The 13,671-nt window shown below is 40.2% G+C and overlaps 1 protein-coding gene across 1 annotated transcript in view; it reads right to left on the bottom strand.

Annotated features, from left to right (window-relative positions):
- Nucleotides 1-209: 209 nt before the first annotated feature.
- Nucleotides 210-13,671, bottom strand: part of SPAST (spastin) — a 95,968-nt gene continuing 82,506 nt past the window's right edge. The window contains exon 20 of the mRNA XM_006168814.3: nucleotides 210-1,394. Coding sequence (XP_006168876.1) covers nucleotides 1,272-1,394 — 123 coding nt within the window. The 3' untranslated portion in view covers nucleotides 210-1,271. The remainder of the gene's footprint in view (nucleotides 1,395-13,671) is intronic.

The raw sequence follows: 13,671 nt of genomic DNA on the forward strand, positions 1-13,671 counted from the left end.
CAAATATTCATTTGCCTTTATTATAATATATAAAAGGCCATGATATGAATCTCTACCTCCTACAATGACATTTTCATAATAAAAATCCAGGCATAATTTATACAAACAATAAACAGAATTACTGTACATTTTTGTGGGTGGGAGGAATAAAGGAAGAACAGACTAGAACTTTTCAGTTAATAAAGTGAGCACAAGAAACCTATAAAATGTATGCAATGTATAAAAATTCAGTATTCTTTAAAAGTTTCATTGAAGGGATTAATAAGTATTAAGAATAAAAGATGGTAGTTCCACTGGCTTCTAAATATCTGGTAAGCAGTAAGAAAGTAATAAGGAATAAATTAGAAATGTCTTATTTTTCAGTATTTCCCTTTTCTCACACTGGAATCACTTTTACAGCAGTTAAAATTGGCTCTCTTTATTAAATATTAGGATAATTCTAGGAGAAACTAAATTTCATCAGGAATAAGTTAACAGTCTACAAGAGATTTTTGACAAATACATTAGGAAAAAAAAATACTGCAGGTCACATGAGGACTGATCTACATGGTATATGACAGAGTAACTCAAACCTTCAAACCTTCTATGTTTTACCAGATTTGCTCTGTTCCCATTATACTGCTTTCCAAATTGTTTGGTAGCAAGGTAATAGGAAAATAAGTGAAAGGAATACCACAATTTAATGTCCATGGAGTTATAATGAAGGAAATAAAAACTCTCAACATAACTTTTTCCTATTACTATTATTTAGAAAAGTTTAATTTGGCACCCTGGATTTGTTGAAAAAAAAAAAAAAAAAAGAAGACGAAGAAGAAAAGAAACTTAAGAGTGTTTGGCATTCCAATCACTCGTAGTTAAGACAACATTATGAAAAGAAAATAGAAAAAAATATTTGAAGACAGATAAAGGCTCTTGTGTCTTCTACCAGTCACTGTCTCTGGAATACTTTCATCTGCAACACAATATACAAAATATTATTTACACAATGATTATATTGGTAAAGAAGACCAGAATCAGTTTTTGTTTTTCTCTAACTTACAGTGACCATTGAGATAACCATGACCAAGGCAAAAACGCCTTCAACAACAAAATATTCCATTGCATTGTATATTTTATTTGTTTTCTGGTTCATCTTCAAGTTTGGTTCACAAATAATTATAAGATTCTGAAAAGTCCTGTAAACTTAGGTTGAGTTTCTGTAGCTGATAACTATTGAAGATCACATGTTTGTGGTTAAATTAAATATTCTGCAGGTTTACAAAGGCATTTTCTTAAACGGTGGTATCTCCAAAGTCCTTGTTCCAACGTATGTATGCGTCTAAAGTTTGAGGACTCACGCTGCGCTTTATTTTTTTCAAGGATTCAGTGAAGTCAGATAATCGAATATTTCTCATCTAGGTTGTCAAAAAACACATGACAGTACAAATGACACACATGTATACAGCACTTAATGATGTATCAAAGTAATAGTGCAGCTGTTTACTGTTACATATAGACATACTCTTAAAAAATCATGCCAATCATTTACTATATATTAGGTAAGCAAGTTTACCATATAAGAAACCTTACAATGACCAGCAGATTGTGTAGTGGTTATATTGCTGGACTCCTATATGGCTGACTATGGTTTAGTCCTGGACCTGGTGGCTTGAAAATGATGCCAGGTGTATGTGCATTTGTGCCTAAGATCCTGGGAGGAGAAGGAATTGTGGCATGACCCTCCCTCCCCGGGTGAGTGGGGGGAATTTCTTAGTTTTCCTCTCACTGTGTCTGTCTCTCTTTCTCTTTTTTTTCTTTTTAAAGAATTATTTTATTTAATTATATTTATTTACTTATTTTAATTTGACCAGAGAGGGACAGAGTGAGAGAGAGAGAGAGAGAGAGAGAAAGTGAGAAAGTAAACTGCCAGGTCCAGGATTTGAACCATGGTCGGACATGTGGGAATTCAGCATCCTCAAAAACCATGCCACCTGCCAGCCCCTGTCTCTCTCTTTAGCAAGCACATGTACCCTAAGGCAAAAACCTCTTAAAAAAAAAAAAAAAAAACCTTTACAAGAATGCAATACTACTAATTTTTTTTGGAGAGGTTTTTGCTATAGGGCGTGTGCACTTGCCAGAAAGACGGAGAGAGATGGAGAGACAAAGTGAGAAATCACCCCTGGGGGAGATGGCCATGCCGCAATCCGCTCTCAATTCTCTTGGGATCTTGGGCACGCATACACACCTGCCCAGCATGAGTTTAGGCCTCCGGGTCCGGGACTCAAACCACGGTTCACAACATGGGAGTCCAGTGACATAGCCATTATGCCAACTGCTGGTTCCTTAAAGTGACATTTATAATGTATTTGGTAATTAATATGTAATTATATATTTAAATTTCAACTTACATATGTGAGATCACAGCCAAGGATGTTAGTCACAATTTAAAATTTTATCACCACCTATTTTTACCATCTTCTCATAACTATGACTTTACTTCCAATCCTGATGTATGAATTTGTTTAAATGTAATAATTAAGTGCCTTTTATCTTTTGTGGGGGTATAAATAAAAAATTAACATATAGAGGATATTACTAAAGATTGTTCACATTTTAATTATGACATCTACAATGAGTATCTATAGGAATTTTTCTAATTAACTTTGAAATCTCACAACTTCCCTGTTTAAAGAAATATTATCTCTGAAATAATTAGACTGAATACTTAAATGTTAAAGGATGATATTTAACCACTATAAAAACAAAACACATCCCTTACAGAAAATTTGACAAAAGATAGGTAAGTAGCTGGGGCCACTAGGTGGTGTGGTGGTTAAGAGCACTGGACTCCCACATGGCCGACTGCAGTTCAATTCCAAGACCTGACGACTTGCCTTCTAACTTTTCTTCTCTCTCTCTCTCTCTCTCCCCTTTTCTCTCTCTCACTCTGGTCAAAAAATAACTATATAAATGTTAAATAAAGTAATTCTTTAAAAAAAAAAACATAGGTAAATAGCAAAAAGAATCACAATTCTACCACTGAGGTATAAAATTACTATTTGGCATATTTTTTTCCAGTTTTTTATTACTTTTCTTTTTTCCTAATAGGACTTCTCAGAATCTCTTTCTTAAGAGAATTATTTTATCTTTATTTTATTTATTTAAGAGTTTATTTTTAATTTGACCAGAGAGGGACAGCGAGAGAGAAAGAGAGAGAGAGAGAAAGAGAGAGAGAGAAAGTGAGAAAGCAAGCCACCAGGTCCAGGACTCAAACCACAGTCAGCCATCTGGGAGACCAGCGCCCTTAACCACCACACCACCAGTGGTCCCTCCAATGTTTTTTCTATGTACAGGTTCATAAGATTTTGCATTCTCAAGTCTCACCACAAGCCTACTCTAGATAAATTCATGCTAGGTTTATTAGAAAGAAAGGGAGGGCATTATAAGAAATACAAAGGACTTTAAAGAAAATACTGCTTTTAAACAACATGTAGAGTTGTCTTAATTTGAAAATGTTTAATATTAATGTTGCTTATAATTTTCTATTAACTTGGTTTTTCTTTCTTTTTTTTCTTTTTTTGGAGAGGTTTTGGCCATAGGGTGTGTGCACTCGCCAGAAAGACAGAGAGGGACAGAAAATGAGCAATCATTCCCCAGAGGGGATGGCCATACCGCAATCCTTCTCCTCCATTCTTCTCTTGGGATCTGGGGCACACACACACGTGCCCGGCGTTAGTTTAAGCCACCGGGTCTGGGACTCGAACTGTGGTCGACTACATGGGAGTCCAGCAACATACCCATTATGCTAACTGCTGGTCCCTGGTTTTACTTTCTGACATCATTATTTGCCTTTTTGAATGCAGACTAAAACAATGCTAAGTAAATACATTTTGAAAGAAAAAGAAGGGCACCTTCCACAGGGCTCAGTTATGCCTGATTCCCTTCCTCCAGTTCTTCAGCCTTCCAGAATCCTGGGCATGTGCACATATGATCTTTGTGTTTTTATGCTGCCTGGGCTGAGGACTTGCATTGTGATTGGCATAAAGCTACCAACTCCACAGTCTGGTGTGCTACCAGCTGTGCCACAGAAACTGGATCTACCTAAGTATTTTTAAAATGCAAAAGGTGGGACCAGCAGGTGCCTGGTTAAGGCAATGGACTCCCAAGTGGCCGCCTACTGTTTGAGTCCTAGAACTGGCAGCTTGCTTTCTCATTTTCCCTTTCTCTCTCTGGTCAAATTAAATAATTAATTAATTTAATGAAAATTCTTTTTTAAAAATGCAAAATGCAGTTTGGCACACATAAAAAAACTGGTATTGGGCCTAGTCAAGGTAGTGCAAGTGATAGGGTACTGCTGTATAGACAGTAGGGCCATATGGAAGGTTGCATTTGGATTCTGAACCAATCTGAATAAGCTGGGCACGGTAGTACTCCCTACAATCCTAGCTAAGTGGGCAAAGGACTGTAACAGTGATACCTTGTCAAAAAGAAAAATCCCCCGTCTCTCCACCCTTCTCCCTGTGTGCATGTGCTCTTCTCTCTTCCTCTCTCTCTCTCATTCAAAAAGAAAAACAAAACAGAACTGCTAAAAATTGTCACTAGTCGGGGGACCAGCAGTTAGTGTAATGGCTATGTCGCTGGACTCCCACATAGTCGACCGTGGTTCACGTCCCGGACCTGGTGGCTTAAACTCACGCCGGGCGCGTGTGCATGCGTGCCCAAGATCCTGAGAGGAGAATGGAGGAGAAGGGATTGCGGCGTGGCCATCCCCCCTGGGGGGGTGATTTCTTGGTTCCTGTCTCTCTGTTTGTCTCTGTCTGTCTGGTGGGCACATGCGCCCTATAGCAAAAAAAAAACCTCTCCAAAAGAAGAAAAAAAGAATTGTCACTAGTCGGGCCAGGAACATTAAAGCACTGGTTCTCACATGGCTAACTGTGTGGTTTCAGTCTTAGACCCAGTGGCTTAAAAATCAAGCCAGGCGTTTGTGTGAACATGCATTAAATCCTAAGACAAGAAGGGACTGTGGCTTGGCCATCCTAAAACCCCCTGGGGAGGGGCATCCCTCCTCCCCTCCAGCCTGCAAGAACATGTGCCCTACAGGAAAAAAAAAAAAAAAGGAGATTTTCACTGTGATCAGCATGCAGCTTCTACTTCCACAGTCTGGTGTGCTACCATATATACTTGTATGTACTGACCCAAAATAAGAAGTTAAGGAACTGTAGACAAAATACCAAGTAACTCTATTATTTACCTCTATTATTTTTATTACCCTGATAAAACCCAATCTACTTCATATCATCTCTAATATCTCTGTGAGCACAGATTAAGTGTAGGTGTACACTTGTGACTTATAAACTAATCCTAATATTTTTTCTTAAGGTTTTTGCCATAGGTTATGTGCACATAGCTGACCTCATAGTTCAAGTCCTGGACACAGGGGCATGAAAAACACATTATGTGGGAACCAGCAGTTAGCGTAATGGCTATGTCGCTGGACTCCCACGTAGTCAACCGCGGTTCGTGTCCCGGACCCGGTGGCTTAAAACTCACACCGGGCGTGTGTGTGTGCCCAAGATCCCGAGAGGAGAATGGAGGAGAAGGGATTGCGGCGTGACCATCCCCCCCTGGGGGGGGGTGATTTCTTGCTTTTTGTCTCTGTCTGTCTGGCGAGCGCATGCACCCTACAGTGAAAACCTCTCCAAAGGAAAACAAACAAACAAACAAACAAAAACACATTATGTGTGTGTGCATCTGTATCTGAAATCCCCAAAGGAAAACAGAAAGAATTGCAGTATGATCATTTCCCATGAGGGGATGTTTTCTCTTTCTCTTTCCCCTCAAGCAAGTGCACACACTCTGGCAAACTGAAAAAAAAGAAGAAATTAAGATTTTAAAAGTTCCAGATGGGGGTCAGCAGGTGGTGTGGTGGGATTCTCATAAGGGCTCTGGACTCTCATATGACCAACCACAGTGAGAGTTCCAGACTTGATGGTTTGCTCTCTCACTTTCGCTCTCTCACTTTCCCTCTCTCTCTCTGTCCCTCTCTGGTCAAATTATAAGTAAGTAAAGTTAAATAAAATAATTATTTAAAAAAAAAATAAAAGCTCCAGATGAGGTTCTAACTTTGGGAAGTCAGAAAATTCATGACATATTTCTCCCATAGGAAAATAGTCACGACTTCTTTTTTTTTTTTTTGAGACGTTTTTGCTATAGGGCATGAGCGCTCACTAGAAAGACAGAGAGACAGAGAGATAGAAAGCGAGAAATCATCCCCCAGGGGGATGGCCATGCCGCAATCCCTTCTCCTCCATTCTCCTCTTGGGATCTTGGGCACCTAAGCACATGTGCCGGGCGTGAGTTTAAGTCACCGGGTCCGGGACTTGAACTGCGGTCGACTACATGGGAGTCCAGCGAAATAGCCATTATGCCAACTGCTGGTCCCTAGTCACGATTTTTCTGACAAGCCAATATTTATGAAATTTATGTGTGATATATAAAATTAGGAAGAAGAAACAACAGGAAAAAGTACCTGGAACTAATTTGGTAAGGAGGACAAATACATAGCCAAGATGGATGTCTTATCAAATCAAAATAAAGGGCCCAGTGGCAGTGGCAGTGGCACAGGTAGGGTCAGTGGTGTGCTGATCTGCAATGCTAGAAGCCAAACAGCCAAGTGCAGATTAAGATCCCGAGTCGACCTGACACAACGAGGTCCTTATGCCAAGATCCTGACTGGGTGGAATGGATGGGGGAAGAGGATAGCAGTGTGGCAAGAGCCTGTAAGGGATGCTATCTCTGCCTTTCTCTTGCACACATCTCTCTTGTGCACACTTCTCTCTCATGAAAGAAATAAACTTAAAAAATTATAAAGGAATTAATAAAGCCAGACTAGATACCAACTACATTCTTTGAAAATGAAGTACACTGGAGGGGACCAGCAGTTAGCATAATGGCTATGTCGCTGGATTCCCATGTAGTCGACCGCGGTTCTAGTCCCAGACCTGGTGGCTTAAACTCATGCTGGGCGCATGTGCGTGTGTGCCCAAGATCCTGGGAGGAGAATGGAGGAGAAGGGATTGTGGCGTGGCCATCCCCGTTGGGGGGTGATTTCTTGCTTTCTATCTCTCTGTCTCTCTCTGTCTTTCTGGCAAGCGCACACACCCTATAGCAAAAACCTTGTCAAAGAAAAAAGAAGATGAAGTACACTGGGGGCTGGAGAGTGGTGCCGCAGTAACACACAGTACTCTGCAAGGCTTCCCCACATGGGGGGTGGTTCCGAATTTGCACCTGGAGATGAGAACACAACAGATATGTGCACCCCCAAGATCTGGGGCTAGCTACAGCTGGAAGTGAATTGTGGTGCAAGAACACTCTTATGGGTGCCTGTGTCTCTCTCTCTTGCTAATGGAATGAATGAATAAATAAATGAGAAAAGAATAGAAGAACAGTTAAGAGAAGACTGATGTCATAATACCAGGTACAAATTCCAGCTCTGCTCCTAACTAAGATATATGATTTACTGGGTCGTCAAAAATGTCATAACATATTTTTCTATGCAAAAATGCACCAGGACTTTTCCGACGACACAATAATTCCTCAGAGCTCCAGTGTAAAATGAGGATAATAAAGTTTACGTTTCACATGCCAGATATGTATGTGCATGCCCATGATCTAGGGCTGGATGAGATTGGAAGTGGGTGTCAGCAAGAAGATTCTGTTGGAGGTGCCTCTCTCACTCATCAAAGAAAAAATTAAGTTGGGGAAAAAAGTATACCACAAATTTGTAACCAACCAATTCAACATGATTATTTGAATTTCTATTCTTATAAGCTTTAAAATAGAAACTGTGTTTTTCTTAAATTTATATAGATATACTGTGGCGTGAAAATATATTTAGTTACTGAAGTTGTACAGAATCACTGGCATATAAAATACAGTACAAAATTTCAGGGACCAAAAGGCTTGTGTTTACTTTTTATCCCTAAGTGGGAATGACAGAATGAATCTCCTTAAGCATTATAATATATTGCCACTATTGAATATTTATGTATTTAAAAAAATTTGGGGGGTGAGGGAGAGATTTTTGCTATAGATGTGTGCATTTGCTGAAGAAAACAGGGAGAGACAGAAAGCAAGAAATCACCTTCCAGGGGGAATGGTCACATTGCAATCCCTTCCCTTCCATTCTCCTCTTGGGATCATGGGCATGCATACAAATGTACCTAGTGTGAGGTTAAGCCACCAGGTCTGGGATGGAATTGAACTGTGGTCAACTACGCAGGAGTCCAGCTATGTAACCATAACGCCATCTGCTGGGCCCTGTATTTATTTATTTATTTATTTTTTGGGAGAGGTTTTTGCTGGCCCTGTATTTATTTATTTATCTATCTATCTATCTATCTATTTATTTATTGGAGAGGTTTTTGCTATAGGTGTGTGCACTCACCAGAAAGACAGAGACAGAGAGACAGAAAGTGAGAAATCACTTCCCAGGGGGTATGGCCATGCTGTGATCCCTTCTCTTCCATTCTCTTCTCAGGATCTTGGGCACACATGCACATGTCCTGGCGTTGAGTTTAAGACACCAGGTCCGGGACTCGAACCGCAGTTGACTACATGGGAATCCATCGACATAGCCATTACACCAACTACTGGTCCCTTTTCTATTCAAGAATTATTTTATTCAACATTCTTTCTTTCTTTCTTTAAATTTGATCAGAAAGGGGAAGAGAGAGAGAGAGAAAAAGGGAAAGTGAGAAAGCAAGCTGACAGGTCCGAGACTTGAAATGCAGTTGGCCAAGTGGGAGACCAGACCCCTTAACCAGTCCACCACCTGCTGGCCCCTGGGCCCTGTATATTTAAATCATTAAATGAGCCCTTGTATAGTGTTTACTGTGTGGCAGACTATTTCAAGTTCTTCCTCTCCCCTCCCCAGAAGGTACCTGTGCTCACCAGAGAAAAACAGGGAAAGAATGAGGAGTAGTGAGAAAGCACCTCTGCAAGGAGCATGGTAATGCCACAATCCTTTCTCCTCTGTCTCTCCCTCCTTTCAAGATTTTGGGCATGTACATACAAGTCTGGAGTGTTTTGTTTTTTATTTTTTTTGTAGTGTTTTTCAAGCTGCCATGTCTGAGATTTGAACTGCACAAATGGCCATGTGGGATCCAGAAGCCCTAACCACTATACCATGAGTTGACCCTATTTTAAGTTCTTTATAGATAACTCTTTTTTTGGGTAAAGAATTATTTATTTATTTATTCATTTATTTATTTTAATTTGACCAGAAAGAGACACAGACAGAAAGAAGGAAAATGAGAAAACAAGCCACCAGGTCCAGGACCCAAACTGTGGGTGGCCATGTGGGAGTGTCCAGCGCTTTAACCATCATGTCAACTTCTGGCCCCCTATAGATAACTCTTTAAGAATGACAGACTAGGGAACTAGCAGTTAGAGTAATGGCTATGTTGCTGGACTCCCACGTAGTCAACCGCGGTTCGCGTCCCGGACCTGGTGGCTTAAAACTCACATCGGGCGCGTGTGTGTGCGTGCCCAAGATCCCGAGAGGAGAATGGAGGAGAAGGGATTGTGGCGTGACCACTCCCCCGGGGGAGTGACTTCTCGCTGTCTCTATGTCTCTGTCTGTCTGGCGAGCGCACGCGCCCTATAGTGAAAAATCTCTCCCCCTCCCCCCCAAAAAAGAATGACAGACTAAAGGGATCAGATGTTAGTGTAATGGTTATGTCGCTGGACTCCCATGTAGTTGACTGCGGTTCGAGGCCTGGACCCAGTGGCTTAAACTCACACAAGGGGCCTGAGCATGCGTGCCCAAGATCCTGAGAGGAGAATGGAGGAGAAGGGATTGTGGCGTGGCCATCCCCGATGGGGGGTGATTTCTCACTTCCTGTCTCTCTGGCAAGCACACATGCCCTGTAGCAAAAATCTCTCACAAAAAAGAATGACAGACTAGAGAGACCAGTAGGTGGTGTGGTTAAGGGTGCTGGACTCCCCCCATGGCCAACCATGGTTCGAGTCCTGGACCTGGTGGCTTTCTTTCTCACTTTCCATCTCTCTCGTGCTCTCTCACTCTGTCCCTTTCTGGTCAAATTTTAATTAATTAATTAATTTTTTAAAAAAAGAAAAAAAGAATGATTGACTAGACCAGACTCCTCTATTGAAGCTGAGAACTAGTGCTTTCAGGGAATAAGAGAAACAAAGATTGTCCACTGATAATTCAGCCTCCAGTCTCCAGTCTTGAGTGGAGAGGCAAGGGGCAGGCCTTTGGAAGACTCCTCCATTGCATCTGAGAAGTAATACTTTTGAGCCACATGGTTTTCATTTTTTGCTTTTTTTTAAAAAAAATTGTTTTAGATGGTTTTTTCTTTTCTATTTTTTCCCCCCTTTCTCCATTTTCTTTTCCTTCCTTTTTTTTAACCTCATCACTTTGCTGTTCAGCCTCCATGCACTGAGTGTCTAGATGGATCTAAGGGAACCATAGCCAAATATCCAAATACTATTGGGGTCAACATATTCCTTAATACCCACTGAATCTGCTGCACGAAGGGATAAAAATAGAATGGCAAAGAGACTGCAGATCACCTCCTCCTGCACACCCCTGAATGCTTAGACTGAACTTATAGAAATTAGGAAGGAGAGTATAACCCATCAAATGACTAGAAATCACTGCAAAGGCACAAGAAATATGAGAAATCAAGATAATATCTCCCCATCAGGGGAAAAGAATAACTCCTCTTCACCCACAGACGGTACAATGGGGGACCAGCAGTTGGTGTCACGGCTATGTTGCTGGACTCCCATGTAGTTGACTGTGGTTCAAGTCCTGGACTGGGTGGCTTACACTAATGCCGGGCAAGTGTGCATGCATGCCCAAGATCCCAAGAGAAAAATGGAGGAGAAGGGATTGTGGCGTGGCCATCCCCCCAGGGGGGTGATTTCTTGCTTTCTGTATTTCTGGAGAGTGCATGCACCCTATAGCATGCACCTTCCCTAAAAAAGAAAAAAAAAAAAAAAAGAAAAAAGCACAGACAGTACAATGGAATTCACAGAAATGTCTGAATTTAGAATATTCGCGTGACAAAGCCAATAGAGATGGAAGAGAAGGAGACAATGAACTCCAAAAGAGGCAGGAGAATAGAGCTGAGGAGTTTCAGGAGGTGAGGAAGTTCTTGTACGATCTCAAAGAGGAAATACACATCATAAAAAAGAATCAAATGGAGCTGTTAGAAATGAAGGCTGTAATACAGGAAATCAAAACTTCCCTTGAAAATATTAAAAGCAGACTAGATCGTACTGAAGATCAAATCTCAGATTTAGAAGACAGAATTGCTGGGTTAGAAAAATTCACCACAAAGACTGAGAAAATAGCCCCCCAAAATGAGAATAATGTATGAGAAATACTAGCTACCATTAAACGTCCAAACATCCCTTCTGGGATAATCAGTATTCCAGAAGGTGAAGAGACTAATAAGGGCATTGATTCAATGAAATCCTGGAAGAAAACTTTCCAAACCTAGAGAGGCATTCAAAGATTTAGACCCTAGAAATACAAAGGACCCCAAATAGAAAAACTCAAAATGATCTTCTCCAAGACACATTATAGCCAGTTTGACCAAAACCACAAAGACAAGACACTCAGACTGGCAAGAGAGAACTAACAAGTTACCTACAAAGGATATCCCATCAGGCTAACAGGGACCTCTCATCAGAAACAATGCAAACAAAGAAAGAATGGGAAAATATATTCGAAGTGTTGAGTGAAGAACAATTTCAACCAAGAATACTATACCTGGCAAGATTATCCTTCATATGGGAACAGAAGACAAGAACATTCTCAGATAAACAAAACCTGAAAGAATCTACCAACACCAGAGAAGTTCTCCAAGAAGTTCTGAAGAGAGTGCTATACCAGGAAAACTAAAGTCAGACACACAGAAATAAGAGTTCAAAAACATCTAAGAAAAGGGCCAACTTAATGGTAAGGACAAGTTCGAAGTTGAATATTATCTTGCAGAAGTTAAACAGAAAGCTGGGATCACAACAGAAGTTAGATTAAGTACATGAGACTGAGCTGGTAAAATAGAACTCTATGACTTTTGACGAAAACAATCTTTCTATGCTTTGTACTCCAGAGATAAGGATTTTTGTCTTCTCTTTAACTGTCAACAGATCCATGTACCTACTATTTGAACAGAATCCTAATCTGTTTCCTGATTTTAATTCTTAAGCAAAGTTCTCTTAACATTTTTAAAATTTGATTTATTAAAGCTAAAACTGCCTTTCTTGAAATTAAATAAATAAATAAACAAAATACCTATTTAATGACCACAGTAAGCTATGTAGCCTCAGCTAGGTGCTATTTTATAGAATATTCATTCTACTCATAGTTTCATGCCTAAAGTGAAACATGTGTTCACAGATATTTATATATCAGCTGAGCTTGCTATTGAAAGTAGATCAATTAAGGTATTTTGTTAACCACTAAAATGTGTGTGTGGGGGAAGAAATGGAAAGCAACTACAGATACCAGAGACAGTGTGGGAGGAGGGTAGGAAATGGCAGAGGGTGAGAAATGGGGAGACTGTGTCTGTGTGTGTGTGGTGTGTGTGTGTGTGTGTGTATGTACATATGCATATATATTTATATACAAAATAAGAAATGAAAAATTATTTGTTGATGATAACATGTATGATTAAGCCACTATATACTGTATTCTGGATGGGAAACTGCATTGTGTATGCTGTGATGATGTTCAGTAAATGAATGAAAAATTAAAAAAAAAAAAAAAAAAGAATGACTAAGTTAAAGGTCACTAACAAATTACTAACTGCAAAACCAGTAGATTAAAACTAAATTTAAGGGGACAGCATATCGCATGATGATTAAGGCACTGGACTCCCACATATCTCTGACTGCAGGCAGAGTGCCAGACCTGGCTGCTTGCTTTCTCACTCTCTTTCTCTATCTAACTCTGGTGAGTGCACATGTCCTGTAGCAACTTAAAAAAATAATAACCATAAATAAAATAATTCTTGGGACCTGCAGATGGCATAATGGTTAAATCGTTTGACTCCCATGTAGTCGACTGTTGTTTGAGTCCTGGACCTGGTGGCTTAAAACTCATGCCAGGCACATGAGCATGTGTGCCCAAAATCCTGAGGGGAGAATGGAGGAGAAGGGATTGTGGCATGGCCATCCCCTCCCACCCCAGGGGTGGATAATTGCTTATTTTCTGTCTCTGCGTCTTTGGCAAGCACAGACCCCTTATAGCAAAAATCTCTCTCTCTCAAAAAAAAAAAAAAAAAAAAAAGAATTCTTACCAAAAAAAGTCCACTAAATTTAAACAAAATACTGTAGGGATTATTTTAGGCATGCACACATATATACCCTGCATGTTTTTCAAACTGCTGGGGCTAGGATTTGAACTGTGTTTCGCCATGTAGATTTAGGCTCTCTCAACCACTAGAAAACAGGGTTAGCTCAATTCAGTATCTTTTTTTAAAAGAATTATTGTACTTAACTTTATTTTTAATTATTATTATTTTCAAGTTCGATCAGACAGAGAGGGAGAGAGGGAGAAAAGTGAGAAAGCAAGCTACCAGGTCCAGGACTTGAACCACAGTTAACCATGTGGGAGTTTAGCACCTTTAACCATCATGCCACCTGCCAGCCCCTCAA

The sequence above is a fragment of the Tupaia chinensis genome, unplaced genomic scaffold (assembly GCF_000334495.1).
Source record: "Tupaia chinensis unplaced genomic scaffold, TupChi_1.0 Scaffold146177_1, whole genome shotgun sequence".
Lineage (NCBI taxonomy): Eukaryota > Metazoa > Chordata > Mammalia > Scandentia > Tupaiidae > Tupaia > Tupaia belangeri.